This window comes from Palaemon carinicauda, chromosome 29 (genome assembly GCF_036898095.1).
Source record: "Palaemon carinicauda isolate YSFRI2023 chromosome 29, ASM3689809v2, whole genome shotgun sequence".
NCBI lineage: Eukaryota > Metazoa > Arthropoda > Malacostraca > Decapoda > Palaemonidae > Palaemon > Palaemon carinicauda.
In genome coordinates, this window is record NC_090753.1 from 48,489,586 (window position 1) to 48,505,983 (window position 16,398).

Below are 16,398 nucleotides of genomic sequence, written 5' to 3' on the forward strand. Positions count from 1 at the left end.
TGGAGGCATTGGTTCTGGATCTGGACTTATTGGAGGAGTGGGTGTTGGAGGCGCCAACTACAATCCAGCTCACTATCCAGACATTGTTCCAGGTTACCCATTCCAGCAGTCTTACCCTGGAAAAGGATTCGGAGGATGTGCCAACTGGTGCCGTAGCTCATACCAAAAGAACTACTACTGCTGCACAAGAACTTCTTATGCTGGATAAGGCATAAGATATTCTATAACCATTAATCATGTTCAACCATCAACAATAAGATAATACCCATTTCATGTTACTTCATTTCTTATTACTTTTGAACCCCTGTTTTTTTTCTTGTTTTTTAATGTTAATAATGTCACAATAAAATTATTTCATGTTTTCATGTTGAACTTTCAATGTGTATTTCCTGATACCCTTAAGATATTCTTCTAGAGAAACAAACGTATAAGGCTGAAGAAATAATTACTAATGTAAAGTCATTGCTACAAAATTAAATCGTGAACTCGAAAATCTGAATTATAAAATAAAAACTTAAAAGACTTGAACTAAAAAAAAAATTTAAAAACAAGTGGCATCAGAGGAAACACCCCCCCCCCCCCCCGCACAAGTGAACCTTCACAAAAACACTAGAATTCCTCCTAAATGTTTTCGTAGAGTTGCACTATCCGTCAACACTGGAAAACGAGTGTGATTCTGAACTTGCTGAAATCAAGTGATGTTGACATTCCAAGGCCCCAAAAGGTCAAAGGTCATGGTTTCATTAAAGGTAAATATGTGGTTTTCTATATGTCGATAATATCAAGTTAGTTACTTCCGCCAAAGAAGTTGGAAGGAGGTTATGTTTTACCCCCTGTTTGTGTGTATGTTGGTGAACACCTTCCTGGCCACAATTTTAATCGTAATGAAACTTGCAGGGATTAACTGATATGTAAATATCGGGAAATGATAAAATTTTTGAAGGTCAAGGTTACGGTCAAGCAAAATGTCCAATTAACGTAATAAGCCATAAGTTTGTACATCGTTGTCACAGACTTCAAACTGGGTTCATATTTGACTATATGAAAATCCAAGCCAATTAATACATGTTAAGATCAAGGTCAAGGTCGAGCAAAAGGTCAATAAATAAGCTGCCGCGGTGGAGGTCTACGCTCTACTAAGTGCCCCTTTGGTTTATATCTGCACTTGTTTGAGAGTTAGGGCATTCTGAAATTAGGTGACCTTGAAATTTCGACAACCCCTTGAACTCTGAACCTACCAATCATCAAAACTATACAATTTCACTATTTTGATATAGGAAATTATATTTTTGGGACCGGAAAATGGTTTCAAGAAAATCAGAGAATATTTGACGGAGTTATAGCATATAAACTTGATTGTGGTAACTTGAAAATCTCTATTAAAAGTCAAAAAATCTTTCGATTAATATTCCATAAATTACGGATATAAGATCCTTAACCTCCAGGTGACTAAATTCTCGCTGTTAACCAACGGAAATTAACTTTGGGAAACAACATCAAAGATTATTCGCGATTTCTTTCCCAGTAATATGTGGGACAGAAGTTTGAACCCCGCTCAAGCTCGATAGTTTCTAGTGGTGTTTGCAAACTCACCATCCTAGTGAGCTAGGGATCGGATTTTGGGGATGCATATAGATTTGCAAGCTGAGTCATCTACAACCACAATCTGGCTATCCCTGATCCTACCTTGGATGGTGAGGGGTCTTAGCTTCTGATCATATGGATATACGAACAGTCTTTAGGGCAATGTCCTGTCCGTTGCTTCTGCCATTCATGAGTGACCTTTAAAACTCCAATCGTCATGGTGTTCTCTTTAGCCACCCAATACCAGAAGTAGCTGAATCTTCAAAACAGGTTCACGGATGTTTGCTTTCTTCCCGGACTTCAGAGATAACGGCCAGATTTTAAAGTGCTCGGCCTACAATTCTGCTATCCCTCAGGTGGTCCTAAGAAACACTACGAAAATGGCTATATGAAGTAAGTAAAATGAATGAGAAGCACTACTTGGATGGATATCCTGTTTTAATATAATTGATAAGAAGCATTTCATGCGCTCTTTTTTTTTTTTTTTTTTTTTTACTGTGACGGTATAATTTGCGAGAATCGCTTCTTGAGTGGTTCCAATGTGTTTGTATAATTGGTGAGAAACACTACATAAGTGGCTCTCTTGTTTTAGTAGGATTTGTGAAGAACCAACCTTTTGTGGTGCTTCATGTCAGAAAGGAACTTTACCTTTATCGTTAAGAAAAATCCTAATTTCTACTTACTAACTCCTGGAAGACCCACGCCTACATGGCTGATTGATTGATTGATTTGAAGGTTTCAGGTATACTGGCTACATGGCTGAAGACTATGAAGCGTGAAGTGGGCGATGAAGAATGGAGAAGTATTGACTTAAAAGCTCAACATAGAGACAACTGGCGGAATCTAACCGAGGTCTTTTGCATCAATAGGCGTAGGAGGGGATGATGATGATGATGGCGAACTTTTCCAAAATGTTATTTTTTTTTTTGGGGGGGGGGAGGGTTAGGGTTATTTTGCAGAGTTACCATAACTATTGAACTATAAAATACGATTTTTTTTTTTCTGTAAGAATAACCACTTTATTTGTAAATGCACCTTAGGCTTCTTACTCACTGCGTTTTTTTATTGTTTTTTTTTTCCGCAAACGATGTGGTCTGAGGAATGCAAGTGTAGCGGACGAAAACCGCCGATAGTGCGGTCGCCGCTCGCAATTGATATCAGAAACACTTTTGCTGATTTTTCAGGAGTGGAGAGAGAACTTTGAGTTGGCAATATTCTAAAATAGGAATGAAAAAAAATTAAATGAATTTTAGTAATGAATGTCTTTATAACTAGATTTGTGTGGTTATGATACAATTTCCTAAATATCTTTGCAAAATCTGGTTTGCCACAATTAGTTTACTATGAATGTTTGTAAATTGAAAAGTAAATACTCGTACCAATTTCGTTCTTTTCTTTATCATTCAAACTCTCAAAATCCTCCCATCTTCCACGGCAAACTCATTTCCAGCCCGATGTAACAGGAAAACAAATTTGTGATCTTTTAAATTTTTCCCATAATTCAAGTTTCATTACTAAATTACTAATACTACTACTACTGCCTGCGAACAAGAGGCGAAAAAATCGTGAGGTATGAAGACTAGTATTGAAGATGATAGCCAACTATCACCGTCAGCGGAGCGGATCCGCGCGGCACAAAGCCAGTGGGGCACTGCTCAGGCAAGACGGTGCCGCGGCGGTGAAAAATCCTTTCCACTTTAGTGTGAAAGGCTTTATTTAATTAATCAGTCGACTGATAAAGGCGGATCCGCACCGCTTGCGGCAGCGGCTTGAAAACGCATCGTGTGAAAGAGGCTGAATTAGTCAAATGAGGGAAATAGGACTTTACAAATACGTTGCTTAATGTTGATGACACCTTTGACAAAAATTATTTTCTTACAATTCGTGAAGACAAATATAAAGGCATCATGAGAGTGAATCTACTAATCACGTCAGGTATTTACGAACAGAAACATAAATGACATTGAGTAAAAGGGAGCAATTTACGAACATCATGAGACAAAAGTAAAAAGGACGGAAATGAACACAATGAACAAAAGCAATTGTCCAACGTGAAAATAGAATGAATAAGAAAGACAAAATAAAGTCAGTCTTGATACAATAGGAAGAGGAAACGAAATTATCAAATCAGAGACAGATTACCTAATTTGGATTGAAGCTCAAATATTGAACTGTGGAGATATATGGCAAAATATCAAAAGGAAACACAAATGGTCTTATAAACGCTATGAAAACTTGCAATGGAATTTATCAATCTTATATGATTAAGGATGGGAAGATCATCAATGCTAAGAAAAACTTGAAGATAACAATGCGAAACAGGAGACCGTTAGAAAGGGTGATTAAAGAACAAAATTGAAGACTTTAGTCATAGCGATGAATAATGGATTCAATCATTTACTAAATATTTATTCACTTTTAGGGATTACGAAAACACTCTCTCTCTCTCTCTCTCTCTCTCTCTCTCTCTCTCTCTCTCTCTCTCTCTCTCTCACACACACACAATATATATATATATATATATATATATATATATATATATATATATATATATATATATATATGTACACATATTATATATACATATAATATATATATATATATATATATATATATATATATATATATATATATATGTATATATATATATATATATATATATATATATATATATATATATATATATATATATATATATATATATACATATACCAAGGCACTTCCCCCAATTTTGGGGGGTAGCTGACATCAAACAAATGAAACAAATAAGGAGACCTCTCCGCTCTATGTTCCTCCCAGCCTGACAAGGGACTCAACCGAGTTCGGCTGGTACTGCTAGGGTGCCACAGCCCACCCTCCCCCGTTATCCACCACAGATGAAGCTTCATAACGCTGAATCCCCTACTGCTACTACCTCCGCGGTCATCTAAGGCACCGGAGGAAGCAGCAGGGCCTACCGGAACTGTGTCACAATCGCTCACTATTTATTCCTATTTCTAGCACGCTCTCTTGCCTCTCTCATATCTATCCTCCTATCACCCAGAGCTTTATTCACTCCATCCATCCACCCAAACCTTGGCCTTCCTTTTGTACTTCTCCCATCAACTCTTGCATTCATCACCTTCTTTAGCAGACAGCCCTTTTCCATTCTCAACATGGCCAAACCACCTCAACACATTCATATCCACTCTAGCTGCTAACTCATTTCTTACACCCGTTCTCACCCTCACCACTTCGTTCCTAACCCTATCTACTCAAGATACACCAGTCATACTACTTAGATACTTCATCTCACACACATTCAATTTCTTTTTCTCCGTCACTTTCATTCCCCACAACTCCGATCCATACATCACAGTTGGTACAATCACTTTCACATATAGAACTCTCTTTACATTCATGCCCAACCCTCTATTTTTTACTACTCCCTTAACTGCCCCCAACACTTTGCACCCTTCATTCACTCTCTGACGTACATCTGCTTCCACTCCACCATTTGCTGCAACAACAGACCCCAAGTACTTAAACTGATCCACCTCCTGAAGTAATTTTCCAGTCAACATGACATTCAACCTTGCACCACCTTCCCTTCTCGTACATCTCATAACCTTACTCTTACCCACATTAACTCTCAACTTCCTTCTCTCACACACCCTTCCAAATTCTGTCACTAATCAGCCAAGCTTCTCTTCCGCGTCTGCAACCAGTATAGTATTATCCGCAAACAACAACTGATTTACCTCCCATTCATGATCATTCTCATCTACCATTTTTAATCCTCGTCCAAGCACTCGAGCATTCACCTCTCTCACCACTCCATCAACATACAAGTTAAACAACTACAGCGACATCACACATCCATGTCTTAGCCCCACTCTCACCGAAAACCAATCGCTCACTTCATTTCCTATCCTAACACATGCTTTACTACCTTTGTAGAAACTTTTCACTGCAAGCAACAACCTACCACCAACTCCATATAACCTCATCACATTCCACATTGCTTCCCTATCAACTCTATCATACGCTTTCTCCAGATCCATAAACGCAACATACGCCTCCTTACCTTTTGCTAAATATTTCTCGCATATCTGCCTAACTGTAAAAATCTGATTCATACAACCCCTACCTCTTCTAAAACCACCCTGTACCTCTAAGATTGCATTCTCTGTTTTATCCTTAATCCTATTAATCAGTACTCTACCATACACTTTTCCATCTACACTCAACAGACTAATACCTCTTGAATTACAACACTCATGCACATCTCTTTTAACCTTATATAGTGGTAAAATACATGCACAAACCCAATCTACTGGTACCATTGACAACACAAAACACATATTAAACAATCTCACCAACCATTCAAGTACAGTCACACCCCCTTCCTTCAACATCTCAGCTCTCACACCATCCATACCAGATGCTTTTCCTACTCTCGTTTCATCTAGTGCTCTCCTCACTTCCTCTATTGTAATCTCTCTCTCATTCTCATCTCCCATCACCGGCACCTCAACACCTGCAACAGCAATTATATCTGCCCCCCTATTATCCTCAACATTCAGTATACTTTCAAAATATTCTGCTCACCTTTTCCTTGCCTCCTCTTATTTTAACAACCTTCTATTTCCATCTTTTACTGCCTCTTCAATTCTTTAGCCAGCCTTCCTTACTCTCTTCACTTCTTTCCAAAACTTCTTTTTATTCTTTTCATATGAATGACCCAATCCCTGACCCCACCTCAGGTAGGCTGCCCTCTTTGCCTCACTTACCTTGCGCTTTACTTCCACATTTTTCTCTCTATATTTTTCATACTTCTCTACACTATTGCTCTGCAGCCATTCTTCAAAAGCCCTCTTTTTCTCTTCCACTTTTACCTTCACTCCTTCATTCCATCATTCACTGCCCTTCCTCACGCTGCCTCCAACAACCTTCTTGCCACACACATCATTTGCAATCCCAACAAAATTTTCTTTTACTAACTTCCACTCCTCCTCTAAATTACCAGTTTCTCTTACTTTCACTTCGTCATATACCATTTTCAACCTTTCTTGATATTTAATTTTTACCCCCGGTTTTATTAGCTCTTCAACCCTCACTACCTCCCTTTTAAATCCACCTACTCTATTCCCCCCTCTCTTTTGCTACAACTAATTTTCCTTCCACCAAAAAAATGATCAGACATACCGGTAGCCATACCCTTAAAAACGTGCACGTCTTTCAATCTTCCAAACATTCTTTTAGTTATCAACACATAATCCATTAATGCCCTTTCTACTACTCTTCCATTTGCCACTCTTCCCCATTTATACTTGTATTTATCTTTATATATATATATATATATATATATATATATATATATATATATATATATATATATATATATATATATATATATATATATATATATTATATATATATATATATATATACAATAAATATATACATATAAATATAAATATATATATATAATATATGTATATATATAATAAGTATATATATATATATATATATATATATATATATATATATATATATATATATATAGAGAGAGAGAGAGAGAGAGAGAGAGAGAGAGAGAGAGAGAGAGAGAGAGAGAGAGAGAGAGAGAATGTTGCATTAGAGAGAGAGAGAGAGAGAGAGAGAGAGAGAGAGAGAGAGAGATAAGTGCTCAATCAAGTTACGAGTTGAAATCTTGCTTCTTAGAAACCGATGCAATCTGCAGAAGATACACAACACCAAGAACATCTATACTCTCAACGGGTCTCAGTAGTCATCACACTTTTGTTCTGTTGCTTAATAACTTTTGAGTCGACGAGACGCAAAATCTGGTGCGAACCGGCTACTGTAGGAAGGGAATCCTGGAAATGGAGTTCCCGAATCCCTTCTTTCGTAACAAGAGCCGCAAGAAGAAGATCAAAACTCGAGTTTAATGTTAGCCATTTTTCATCGGCTGATAATTAGTTATTCATCTAAATAAAACGTCTCCTTTTCTATCAAAACAAGGTTTCAGCGTAAATGAATATATATATTTAAAATCCTGGAATCGTGAATTATCGTTCCAGCCAAAACGTAACTTTTCTGGGAAGAGGACCGAGAGCGTAAAACCGGTTTTCAACGACGTTTTTAGTGAGGCCAACGTTTGTATATAAAGGTGAGGCTTCTGTGTTACCCAGTCATTCAGAGTAATTGTCACGACTCCAGCAGTAGCTCTTCTGATACGTAGTTAATCTAGCAGGTAAGGGAAAGAATAGTTATTTGCTAATGTCACAAATGTTTATCTTTTTTATTATTATTATTATTATTATTATTATTATTTCTTAGGGATAAACCTCGAGACTTGATATTTTAATCACAATCCACATTTGACAAAGGAAATACCAACTTGCCAGAAACATGTATTAGTTTGATTCATGTAGTATTTTGTAGTCCATTATTTTGCTTCCAGTTTTGTAGGGGGAAATCAATGCTATCCTCCAACATTTTTTGAGTTCTTATAAAGACAGGGCTCATTACTCTACACTCCGATGTTTGAAATGGGATATCACTTTATAAAATAAAATCTATGTAGGAATCAAAACTTCATTTCATTATATATTACGAATATCTATAATTGTTAGTTAAAACTAATAATTCATTATGGCTTCTGACATACTTTCATTAAATATCATCTTTTTATTGTATATCATTTACTAAAACCCAAAGTAATTTTAGTGTAATTGCAACTTCACTATCTTCTTATTCAGCAACTTATTGATAAATTGTAAATGCAAATATTCATTAAACTATAAATAAAAAATGATTGGACAATCAACTCTCCTCGTGGCAGCTGCCTTTTGCGTTTTGGCAACAGCTCTTCCAGGACACCTGCATGGAGGAGCAGGTTTAGGAGCTGGGCATCTTGGAGGCGCTGGTGTTGGAGTTGGACATCTTGGAGGAGCAGGTTTAGGAGTTGGACATCTTGGAGGAGCTGGTGTTGGAGTTGGACACCTTGGAGGTGTAGGTGTTGGCTCTGGGCTTATTGGAGGCATTGGTTCTGGATCTGGACTTATTGGAGGAGTGGGTGTTGGAGGCGCCAACTACAACCCAGCTCACTATCCAGACATCGTTCCAGGTTACCCATTCCAGCAGTCTTACCCTGGAAAAGGATTCGGAGGATGTGCCAACTGGTGCCGTAGCTCATACCGGAACAACTACTACTGCTGCACAAGAACTTCTTACGCTGGATAAGGCACAAGATATTTTATAACCATCAATCATGTCCAACCATCAACATTAAGATAATACCCATTTCATGTTACTTCATTTCTTATTCCTTTTGAACCTCTGTTTTTTTTTAATGTTAATACAGTAATGTCCCAATAAAATTATTTCATGTTTTCATGTTGAACTTTCAATATGTATTTCCTGATACCCTAAAGATATTCTTCGAGAGAAACATACGTATAAGGCTGAAGAAATAATTACTAATGTAAAGTAATTTCTACAAAAATATATCGTTAACTCGAAAATCTGAATTATAAAATAAAAACTTAAAAGACTTGAACTAAAAAAAACAACTAAAACAAGTGGTGTCAGAAGAGACAACACCCCCCCCCACACACACACAAGTGAACCTTCACAAAAACACTACAATTCCTCCTAAATGTTTTCGTAGAGTTGTTATATCCGTCAACAATAGAAAACAAGTGTGATTCTGAACTTGCTGAAATCAAGTGATGTTGACATTCCAAGGCCCCAAAAGGTCAAAGGTCATGGTTTCATTTAAGGTAAATATGTGGTTTTCTATCTGTCGATAATATCAAGTTAGCTACTTCCGCCAAAGAAGTTGGAAGGAGGTTATGTTTTACCCCCTGTTTGCGTGTTTGTTAGTGAACACTTTCCTGGCCACAATTTTAATCGTAGTGTAATGAAACTTGCAGGGATTAACTGATATGGAAATAACGGGAAATGATAAAATTTTGGAAGGTCAAGGTCACGATTCATATGTGAATATATGAAAATCCAGGCCAATTAATACACGTTAAGGTCTAGGTCAAGGTAGAGCAAAAGGTCAAGAAATAAGCTGCCGCGCTGGAGGTCTACGCTCTACGGAGAGCCCCTCTGTTTTATATCGGCACTTGTTTGAGAGTTAGGGCCTTCTGAAATTAGGTAACCTTGAAATTTCGACCACCCCTTGAACTTTGAACTTACCAATCACCAAAATTATACAATTTCACTATATTGATATATAGAATTATATTTTTGGGACCGGAAAATGGTTTAAAAAAAATCAGAGAATATTTGACGGAGTTATAGCATATGCCACCTTGACACTTGCACGAATTTGTGGCACGCATTGGCACGACTCGAGTCGTGCCAATGCGCAAACTAGTCGTAAGCTGGCGTGAAGTGTAGGTAAACCCGTCGTGACATCGTGGCATGTCGTGACGAGAATTTTGAAATGTTCAAAATTTTGGTCACGACAAAATTTCGCGACCGAGCCGTGAACTATGCGCAAACTGTTCGTGAACTCAACATGACCTCGTCGCGAGGATGAGGGAGGATGCGTGCCAATGCGTAGCAATGCGGGCTATGCCCCGATTGTCACGAACTGCCACGAATAGTTCACGAACAGCTCACGTTGAGTTCACGAGTAGTTAACGACATGTTCACTAATATGTGCGCGTCACAGCGTGGCCGTGCCTTCCCACTGACATGGTCACGTGTACTTCACGCATTGATGGCACGAGCAGTTCACGACTAGTTTACGCACTTCATGAACAGTTTGCGCATGGCACGAGCAGTTCATGATCAGTTCACGAACAGTTCAAGAACAGTTCACGACTACTGCGTGACAGTGGCGCTCGCGACGGTGTGGGGGTACATATAGAGCTTTGGACGCTTCTCTGGTTTTGTTAAAGTTTTTACAGATAAAATAGGAAATGTTTACTTTAATGTTGTTACTTTTAGAATATTTATTTTTCCTTGTTTCCTTTCCTCCCTGGGCTATTTTCCTTGTTGGAACCCCTGGGCTTATAGCATCCTGCTTTTCTAACTATGGTTATAACTTAGCCAATAATAATAATAATAATAATAATAATAATAATAATAATAACTGATGGAATCTCTCTCTCTCTCTCTCTTTCTGTGTGGGTGTGTGTATGCAGGCGACATCGTATTTTTGTCAGTTGAAAAAAGTTATAAGCGATTTTCTCAAAGTACTCACATTATTCGTACTTTCGATTTGAGGGTGATTTCATTTTACTTGCATTAATAGGGAAAATGTTTATATATTGTTGTGGTAAAAATATGATATAATTATAATTAAGTTTGATCCGCCCTTGTGCTAAGTCTGTCTTTCTCCGAGGTGGGGTTGCCTTTTCTTGCTCTTCTGCCTCTGCCAGCCTTTTCTGCTGCTCTTCAACAATGGCTAGAGCAGCTGCCAGGTATAGGAATCTTCTCCTCTTCGCAATGGTATCTCTGACACTAAGCATGTTGTCTCTTCCAAAGCCAATCCAAAAATGACCAAGGGTTGGAGAGGCCCCGTTTTTATATGGCGTGACCAAGTCGGTACGACACCGTCCGAATTGTGCGAACTCGTCGTGCCAATGCGGGAAGTGCGCAAACTATGCTGAACTCGTCGTGCCAGTTCGTGAACTATTCGTGAACTCGTCGTGAACTTATCGTGAATTATGCGTGAATTAGTCGTGAACAGTGCGGGAACCTCCCAGTTCGTGCCCCAAAATGGCACGACTTGCCACGACAAATTCGTGGCAAAAATTCGTGCAAATGTCAGGGCACCCGTATAAACTGAGTGTGATAACTTAAAAATCTCTATTAAAAAAAAATTATTTTGATTAATATTCCATAACTTAGGGATATAAAATCCTTAACCTCCAGGTGACTAACTTCTCGCTGTTAACCAACTGAAATTATCTTTGGGAAACGACATCAAAGATTATTCGCGATTTCTTTCCCAGTAATTTGTGGGACAGGAGTTTGAACCCCGCTCAAGCTCGATAGTTTCTTGTAGTGTTTGCAAACTCACCATCATTGTGAGCTAGGGATCGGAGTTTGGGGATGCATATAGATTTACAAGCTGAGTCATCAACAGCCACAGTCTGGCTATCCCTGATCCTACCTTGGGTGGTGAGGGGGCTTAGCTTCTGATCATATGGATATACGATCAGTCTTTAGGGCAATGTCCTGTGCCTTTCTTATGCCATTCACGAGTGACCTTTAAAACCCCAAGCGTCATTGTGTTCTCTTTAGCCACCCAATACCAAAAGTAGCTGAATCTTCAAAACAGGTGCGCGGATCTTTGCTTTCTTCCCGGATTAGAGAGATAACAGCCAGATTTTAAAGTGCTCGGCCTATAATTCTGCTATCCCTCAGGTGGTCCTAGGAAACACTACTATAATGGCTATATTAAGTAAGTAAAATGAATGAGAAGCACTACTTGGGTGGATATCCTGTTTTAATATAATTGGTGAGAAGCATTTCATGCGCTTTTTTTTTTCACTGCAACGGTATAATTTGCAAGAATCACACCTTGAGTGGATCCAATGTGTTTGTATAATTGGTGAGAAACACTACTTAAATGGCTCTCTTGTTTTAGTATGATTTGTGAAGAACCAACCTGTTGTGGTGCTTCATGTCAAAAAGGAACTTTACCTTCATCGTTAAGAAAAATACCAATTTCTACTTACTAACTCCTGGAAGACCCAGGCCTACATGGCTGATTGCTTGATTGATTTGAAGGTTTCTGGTATCCTGGCTACATGGCTGAAGACTATGAAGCGTGAAGTGGGAGATGAAGAATGGAGAAGTATTCACTTAAAAGCTCAACATAGAGACAACTGGCGAAATCTAATCGAGGTCTTTTGCATCAATAGTCGTAGGAGGGGATGATGATGATGAACTTTTCCAAAATGTTATTTTTTTTTTTTGGGGGGGAGGGTTATTTTGCGGAGTTACTAAAACTATTGAGCTGTAAAATACGATTTTTTTTTTCTGAAGGAATATACGCTATTTGTAAATGCACCTTAGGCTTCTTACTCACTGCGTTTTTTTATTGTTTTTTTTTTTCCGCAAACGAGGTGGTTTGAGGACCGCAGGTGTAGCGGACGAAAACCGCCGATAGTGCGGTCGCCGTCCGCAATTAATATCAGAAACACATTTGCTGATTTTTTCAGGAGTGGAGAGGGAACTTTGAGTTGGCAATATTCTAAAATAGGAATGAAAAAAATAAATGAATTTTAGTAATGAGTGTCTTTATTACTAGATTTGTGTGGTTATGATACAATTTCCTAAATATCTTTGCAAAAACAAGTTTATCACGATTAGTATACTATGAATGGTTGTAAATTGAACAGTAAATACTCAAACCAATTTCGTTCTTTTCTTTATCATTCAAACTCTCAAAATCCTCCCTTCTTCCACGGCAAACTCATTTCCAGCCCGATGTAACAGAAAAACAAATTTGTAGTCTTTTAAATTTTTCCCATAATACAAGTTTCGTTACTACTACTACTACTACTGCCCGCGAACAAGAGGCGAAAAAATCGTGAGGTATGAAGACTTATATTGAAGATGATAGCCAACTGTCACCATCAGCGGAGCGGATCCGCGCGGCACAAAGCCAGTGGGGCACTGCTCAGGCAAGGCGGTGCCGCTGCGGTGAAAATTCCTTTCCACTTTAGTGTGAAAGGCTTTATTTAATTAATCCGTCGACTGATAAAGGCGGATCCGCACCGCTTGCGGCAGCGGTTCGAAAACGCATCGTGTGAAAGAGGCTGAATTAGTCAAATTAGGAGAACAGGACTTTACAAATACGTTGCTTAATGTTGATGACAGTTTTGACAGAAATTATTTTCTTACAATTTGTGAAGATAAATATAAAGGCATTATGAGAGCGACTCTACTAATCACGTCAGGTATTTATGAACAGAAACATAAATGACATTGAGTAAAAGGGAGCAATTTACGAACATCATGAGACAAAAGTAAAAAGGACGGAAATGAACACAATGAACAAAAGCAATTGTCCAACGTGAAAATAGACTGAATAAGAAAGACAAACTAAAGTCAATCTTGATACAATAGGAAAAGGAAACGAAATTATCAAATCGGAGACAGATTACCTAATTTGGATTAAAGCTCAAATATTGAACTGTGGAGATATATGGTAAAATATTAAAAGGAAACACAAGTGGTCTTATAAACGCTATGAAAACTTTCAATGGAATTAATCAATCTTATATGATTATGGATGGGAAGATCATCTATTCTAAGAAAAATCTGAAGATAACGATGCCAAACAGGAGACCAATAGAAAAAGTGATTAAAGAACAAAATTGAGGACTTTATGCATAGCGACGAATAATGGGTTCAATCATTTATCTCTCTCTCTCTCTCTCTCTCTCTCTCTCTCTCTCTCTCTCTCTCTCTCTCTCTCTCTCATATATATATATATATATATATGTATATATATATATATATATATATATATATATATATATATATATATATATATATATATATATATGTGTGTGTATATATATATATATATCATAAATAAATATATATATATTTATATATATATATATATATATATATATATATATATATATAGGCCTATGTGTGTGTGTGTGCGTGTGTGTGTGTGTTGCAGTAGAGAGAGAGAGAGAGAGAGAGAGAGAGAGAGAGAGAGAGAGAGAGAGTCCAATCAAGTTACAAGCTAAAATCTTGCTTCTTAGAGACAGATACAATCCGCAGAAGATGCACAGCACCAAGACCATCTAGAATACTTCCAACGGGTCTCAAAAGTCATCACACCTTTGTTCTGTTGCTTAATAACTTTTAAGGCGACGAGACGCAAAATCTGGTCCGAACCGGCTACTGTAGGAAGGGAATCCTGGAAATGGAGTTTCCTGATCCCTTCTTTCGTAACAAGAGCCGCAAGAAGAAGAAAGCTCGAGTTTGAGGTTAGTCATTTTTCATCGGCTGATAATTAGTTATTCATCTGAAATAGAACGTCTCCTCTGCTATACAAGCAAGGCTTCAGCGTAAATGAATAATGAATATAAATATAAAATCCTGGAAGCGTGAATTATCGTTCCAGTCCAAGTGTAACCTTTCTGGGAAGAGGACCCAAAGCGTAAAACTGGTCTCCAAAGACGTTTTTAGTGAGTCCAACGTTTGTATATAAAGGAGAGGCTTCTGTGTTACCCAGCCATTCAGAGTAATTGTCACAGCTTCAGCAGTAGCTCTTCTGACACGCAGTTGATCCTACAGGTAAGGGGAAGAATAGTTCTTAAACTGTCACAAATTTTTATCTTTATTGTTATTTCTTTGGGATAAAATTCGAGACTTGATATTTTTATCACAATGCACATTTGACAAAGGAAATACCAACTTGCCAGAAACATGTATTAGCCTGATTCATCCATTATTTTGCTTCCAGTATTGTGGGGGAAATCAATACTATCCTCCAATATTTTTTGAAGTTCTTATAAAGACAGGGCTCATTACTCTAAACTCCGATGTTTGAAAAAGGGATCTAACTTTTTTAAAAACAAAGCTATATAGGAATAAAAACTTCCTTTCAGTATCAATTACAAATATCTATAATTGTTAGTTAACAACTAAAAATTCAATATGCCTTCTCAGATACTTTCAGTAAATGTCATTTTATTGTATATCATATTACGTGTAATCACAAATTCACTAGCTTCTTATTCAGCAATTCATTTACATATAATTTTAAAAAATATTCACGAAACAAAAACTAAAAAACTTGTTATTTTCCAGAATGATTGGACAATCAACTTTCCTCATGGCAGCTGCCTTTTGCGTCTTGGCAACAGCTCTTCCAGGACACCTGCATGGAGGAGCAGGTTTAGGAGCTGGACATCTTGGAGGTGCAGGTGTTGGAGTTGGACATCTTGGAGGAGCTGGTGTTGGGGTAGGACATCTTGGAGGAGCAGGTGTTGGGGTAGGACATCTTGGAGGAGCTGGTGTTGGAGTGGGACACCTGGGAGGTGTTGGCGTTGGATCTGGACTTATTGGTGGAGTGGGTGTTGGAGGCGCCAACTACAACCCAGCTCACTACCCAGACATCGTTCCAGGATTCCCTTTCCAGACCTCCTACCCTGGAAAAGGATTCGGAGGATGTGCCAACTGGTGCCGCAGCTCATACCAGAACAACTACTACTGCTGCACAAGAACTTCCTATGCTGGATAAGGATCTGGAAAACTACCAGAACCCATAAGATTGAAACTAAGATTGAATAGAATTGATTTTTAATATTTGTTTTAAGTTTTCATGAAATAATTTATCTGTTACTTTTTCTTATTAAAAAAACAAGTAATATTTCTAAACCTATCATTTCTCCAGTCAAATGTGAAATCCTTCTCAATGTCCTTATTTTATGTAATATATCTAATACTCTTCTGGAAATTCCGAGATGGGAAAAAATCATGAAATGTTTGACTAGGAACTAATTATTAGATTGTATCTGAACATCACGTTTCCATGTGAATTTTATGCATATACATAGTATGAAAAACCACTATGTATGGTATCTATATTTAAAAGAAAGCTTTTGATTCTGTCAAAACTTCCGAAGTGATGAAAGTCCTTCAAAGACTAGGAATAGATGAATCTTATGTTGAATAACTTGAAGATATCAATAAAGGAAATACAGGAATTCTAAAACAACATAAAGATTGTGAGAAAATTTTGATTGGGAGAGGAGATAGAAAGGAAATTTTAGATTGGGAAAACATAGGAATTAACACAGATGGGGAATACCTTGACAACTTGACATT

The 16,398-nt window shown here is 37.7% G+C and overlaps 3 protein-coding genes across 3 annotated transcripts in view; all 3 read left to right on the forward strand.

Annotated features, from left to right (window-relative positions):
* LOC137622776 (ATP-dependent RNA helicase glh-2-like) overlaps positions 1–277 on the forward strand; it is a 1,231-nt gene extending 954 nt beyond the window's left edge. Inside the window, exon 2 of the mRNA XM_068353370.1 lies at positions 1–277. This exon is cut by the window's left edge and continues 255 nt beyond it. Within this exon, the coding sequence (XP_068209471.1) occupies positions 1–208 (208 nt within the window). The 3' untranslated portion in view covers positions 209–277.
* An 8,105-nt stretch (positions 278–8,382) lies between these two features.
* On the forward strand, positions 8,383–8,967 carry LOC137622777 (chorion class A protein L11-like). The gene has a single exon (XM_068353371.1). The coding sequence runs from the start codon at positions 8,383–8,385 to the stop codon at positions 8,812–8,814; it is 432 nt and encodes a 143-aa protein (XP_068209472.1). The 3' UTR covers positions 8,815–8,967.
* Positions 8,968–14,549: 5,582 nt separating this feature from the next.
* On the forward strand, positions 14,550–15,926 carry LOC137622779 (lamprin 1.8-10-like). The gene is made up of 2 exons (XM_068353373.1): positions 14,550–14,862; positions 15,379–15,926. The coding sequence occupies exon 2, from the start codon at positions 15,380–15,382 to the stop codon at positions 15,809–15,811; it is 432 nt and encodes a 143-aa protein (XP_068209474.1). The 5' UTR covers positions 14,550–14,862; position 15,379; the 3' UTR covers positions 15,812–15,926.
* Positions 15,927–16,398: the final 472 nt, after the last annotated feature.

What these genes read in the sequence shown, in the direction of transcription:
- LOC137622777 (XM_068353371.1), top strand. Translation starts at nt 8,383, where the DNA reads ATGATTGGACAATCAACTCTCCTCGTGGCAGCTGCCTTTTGCGTTTTG.
- LOC137622779 (XM_068353373.1), top strand. Translation starts at nt 15,380, where the DNA reads ATGATTGGACAATCAACTTTCCTCATGGCAGCTGCCTTTTGCGTCTTG.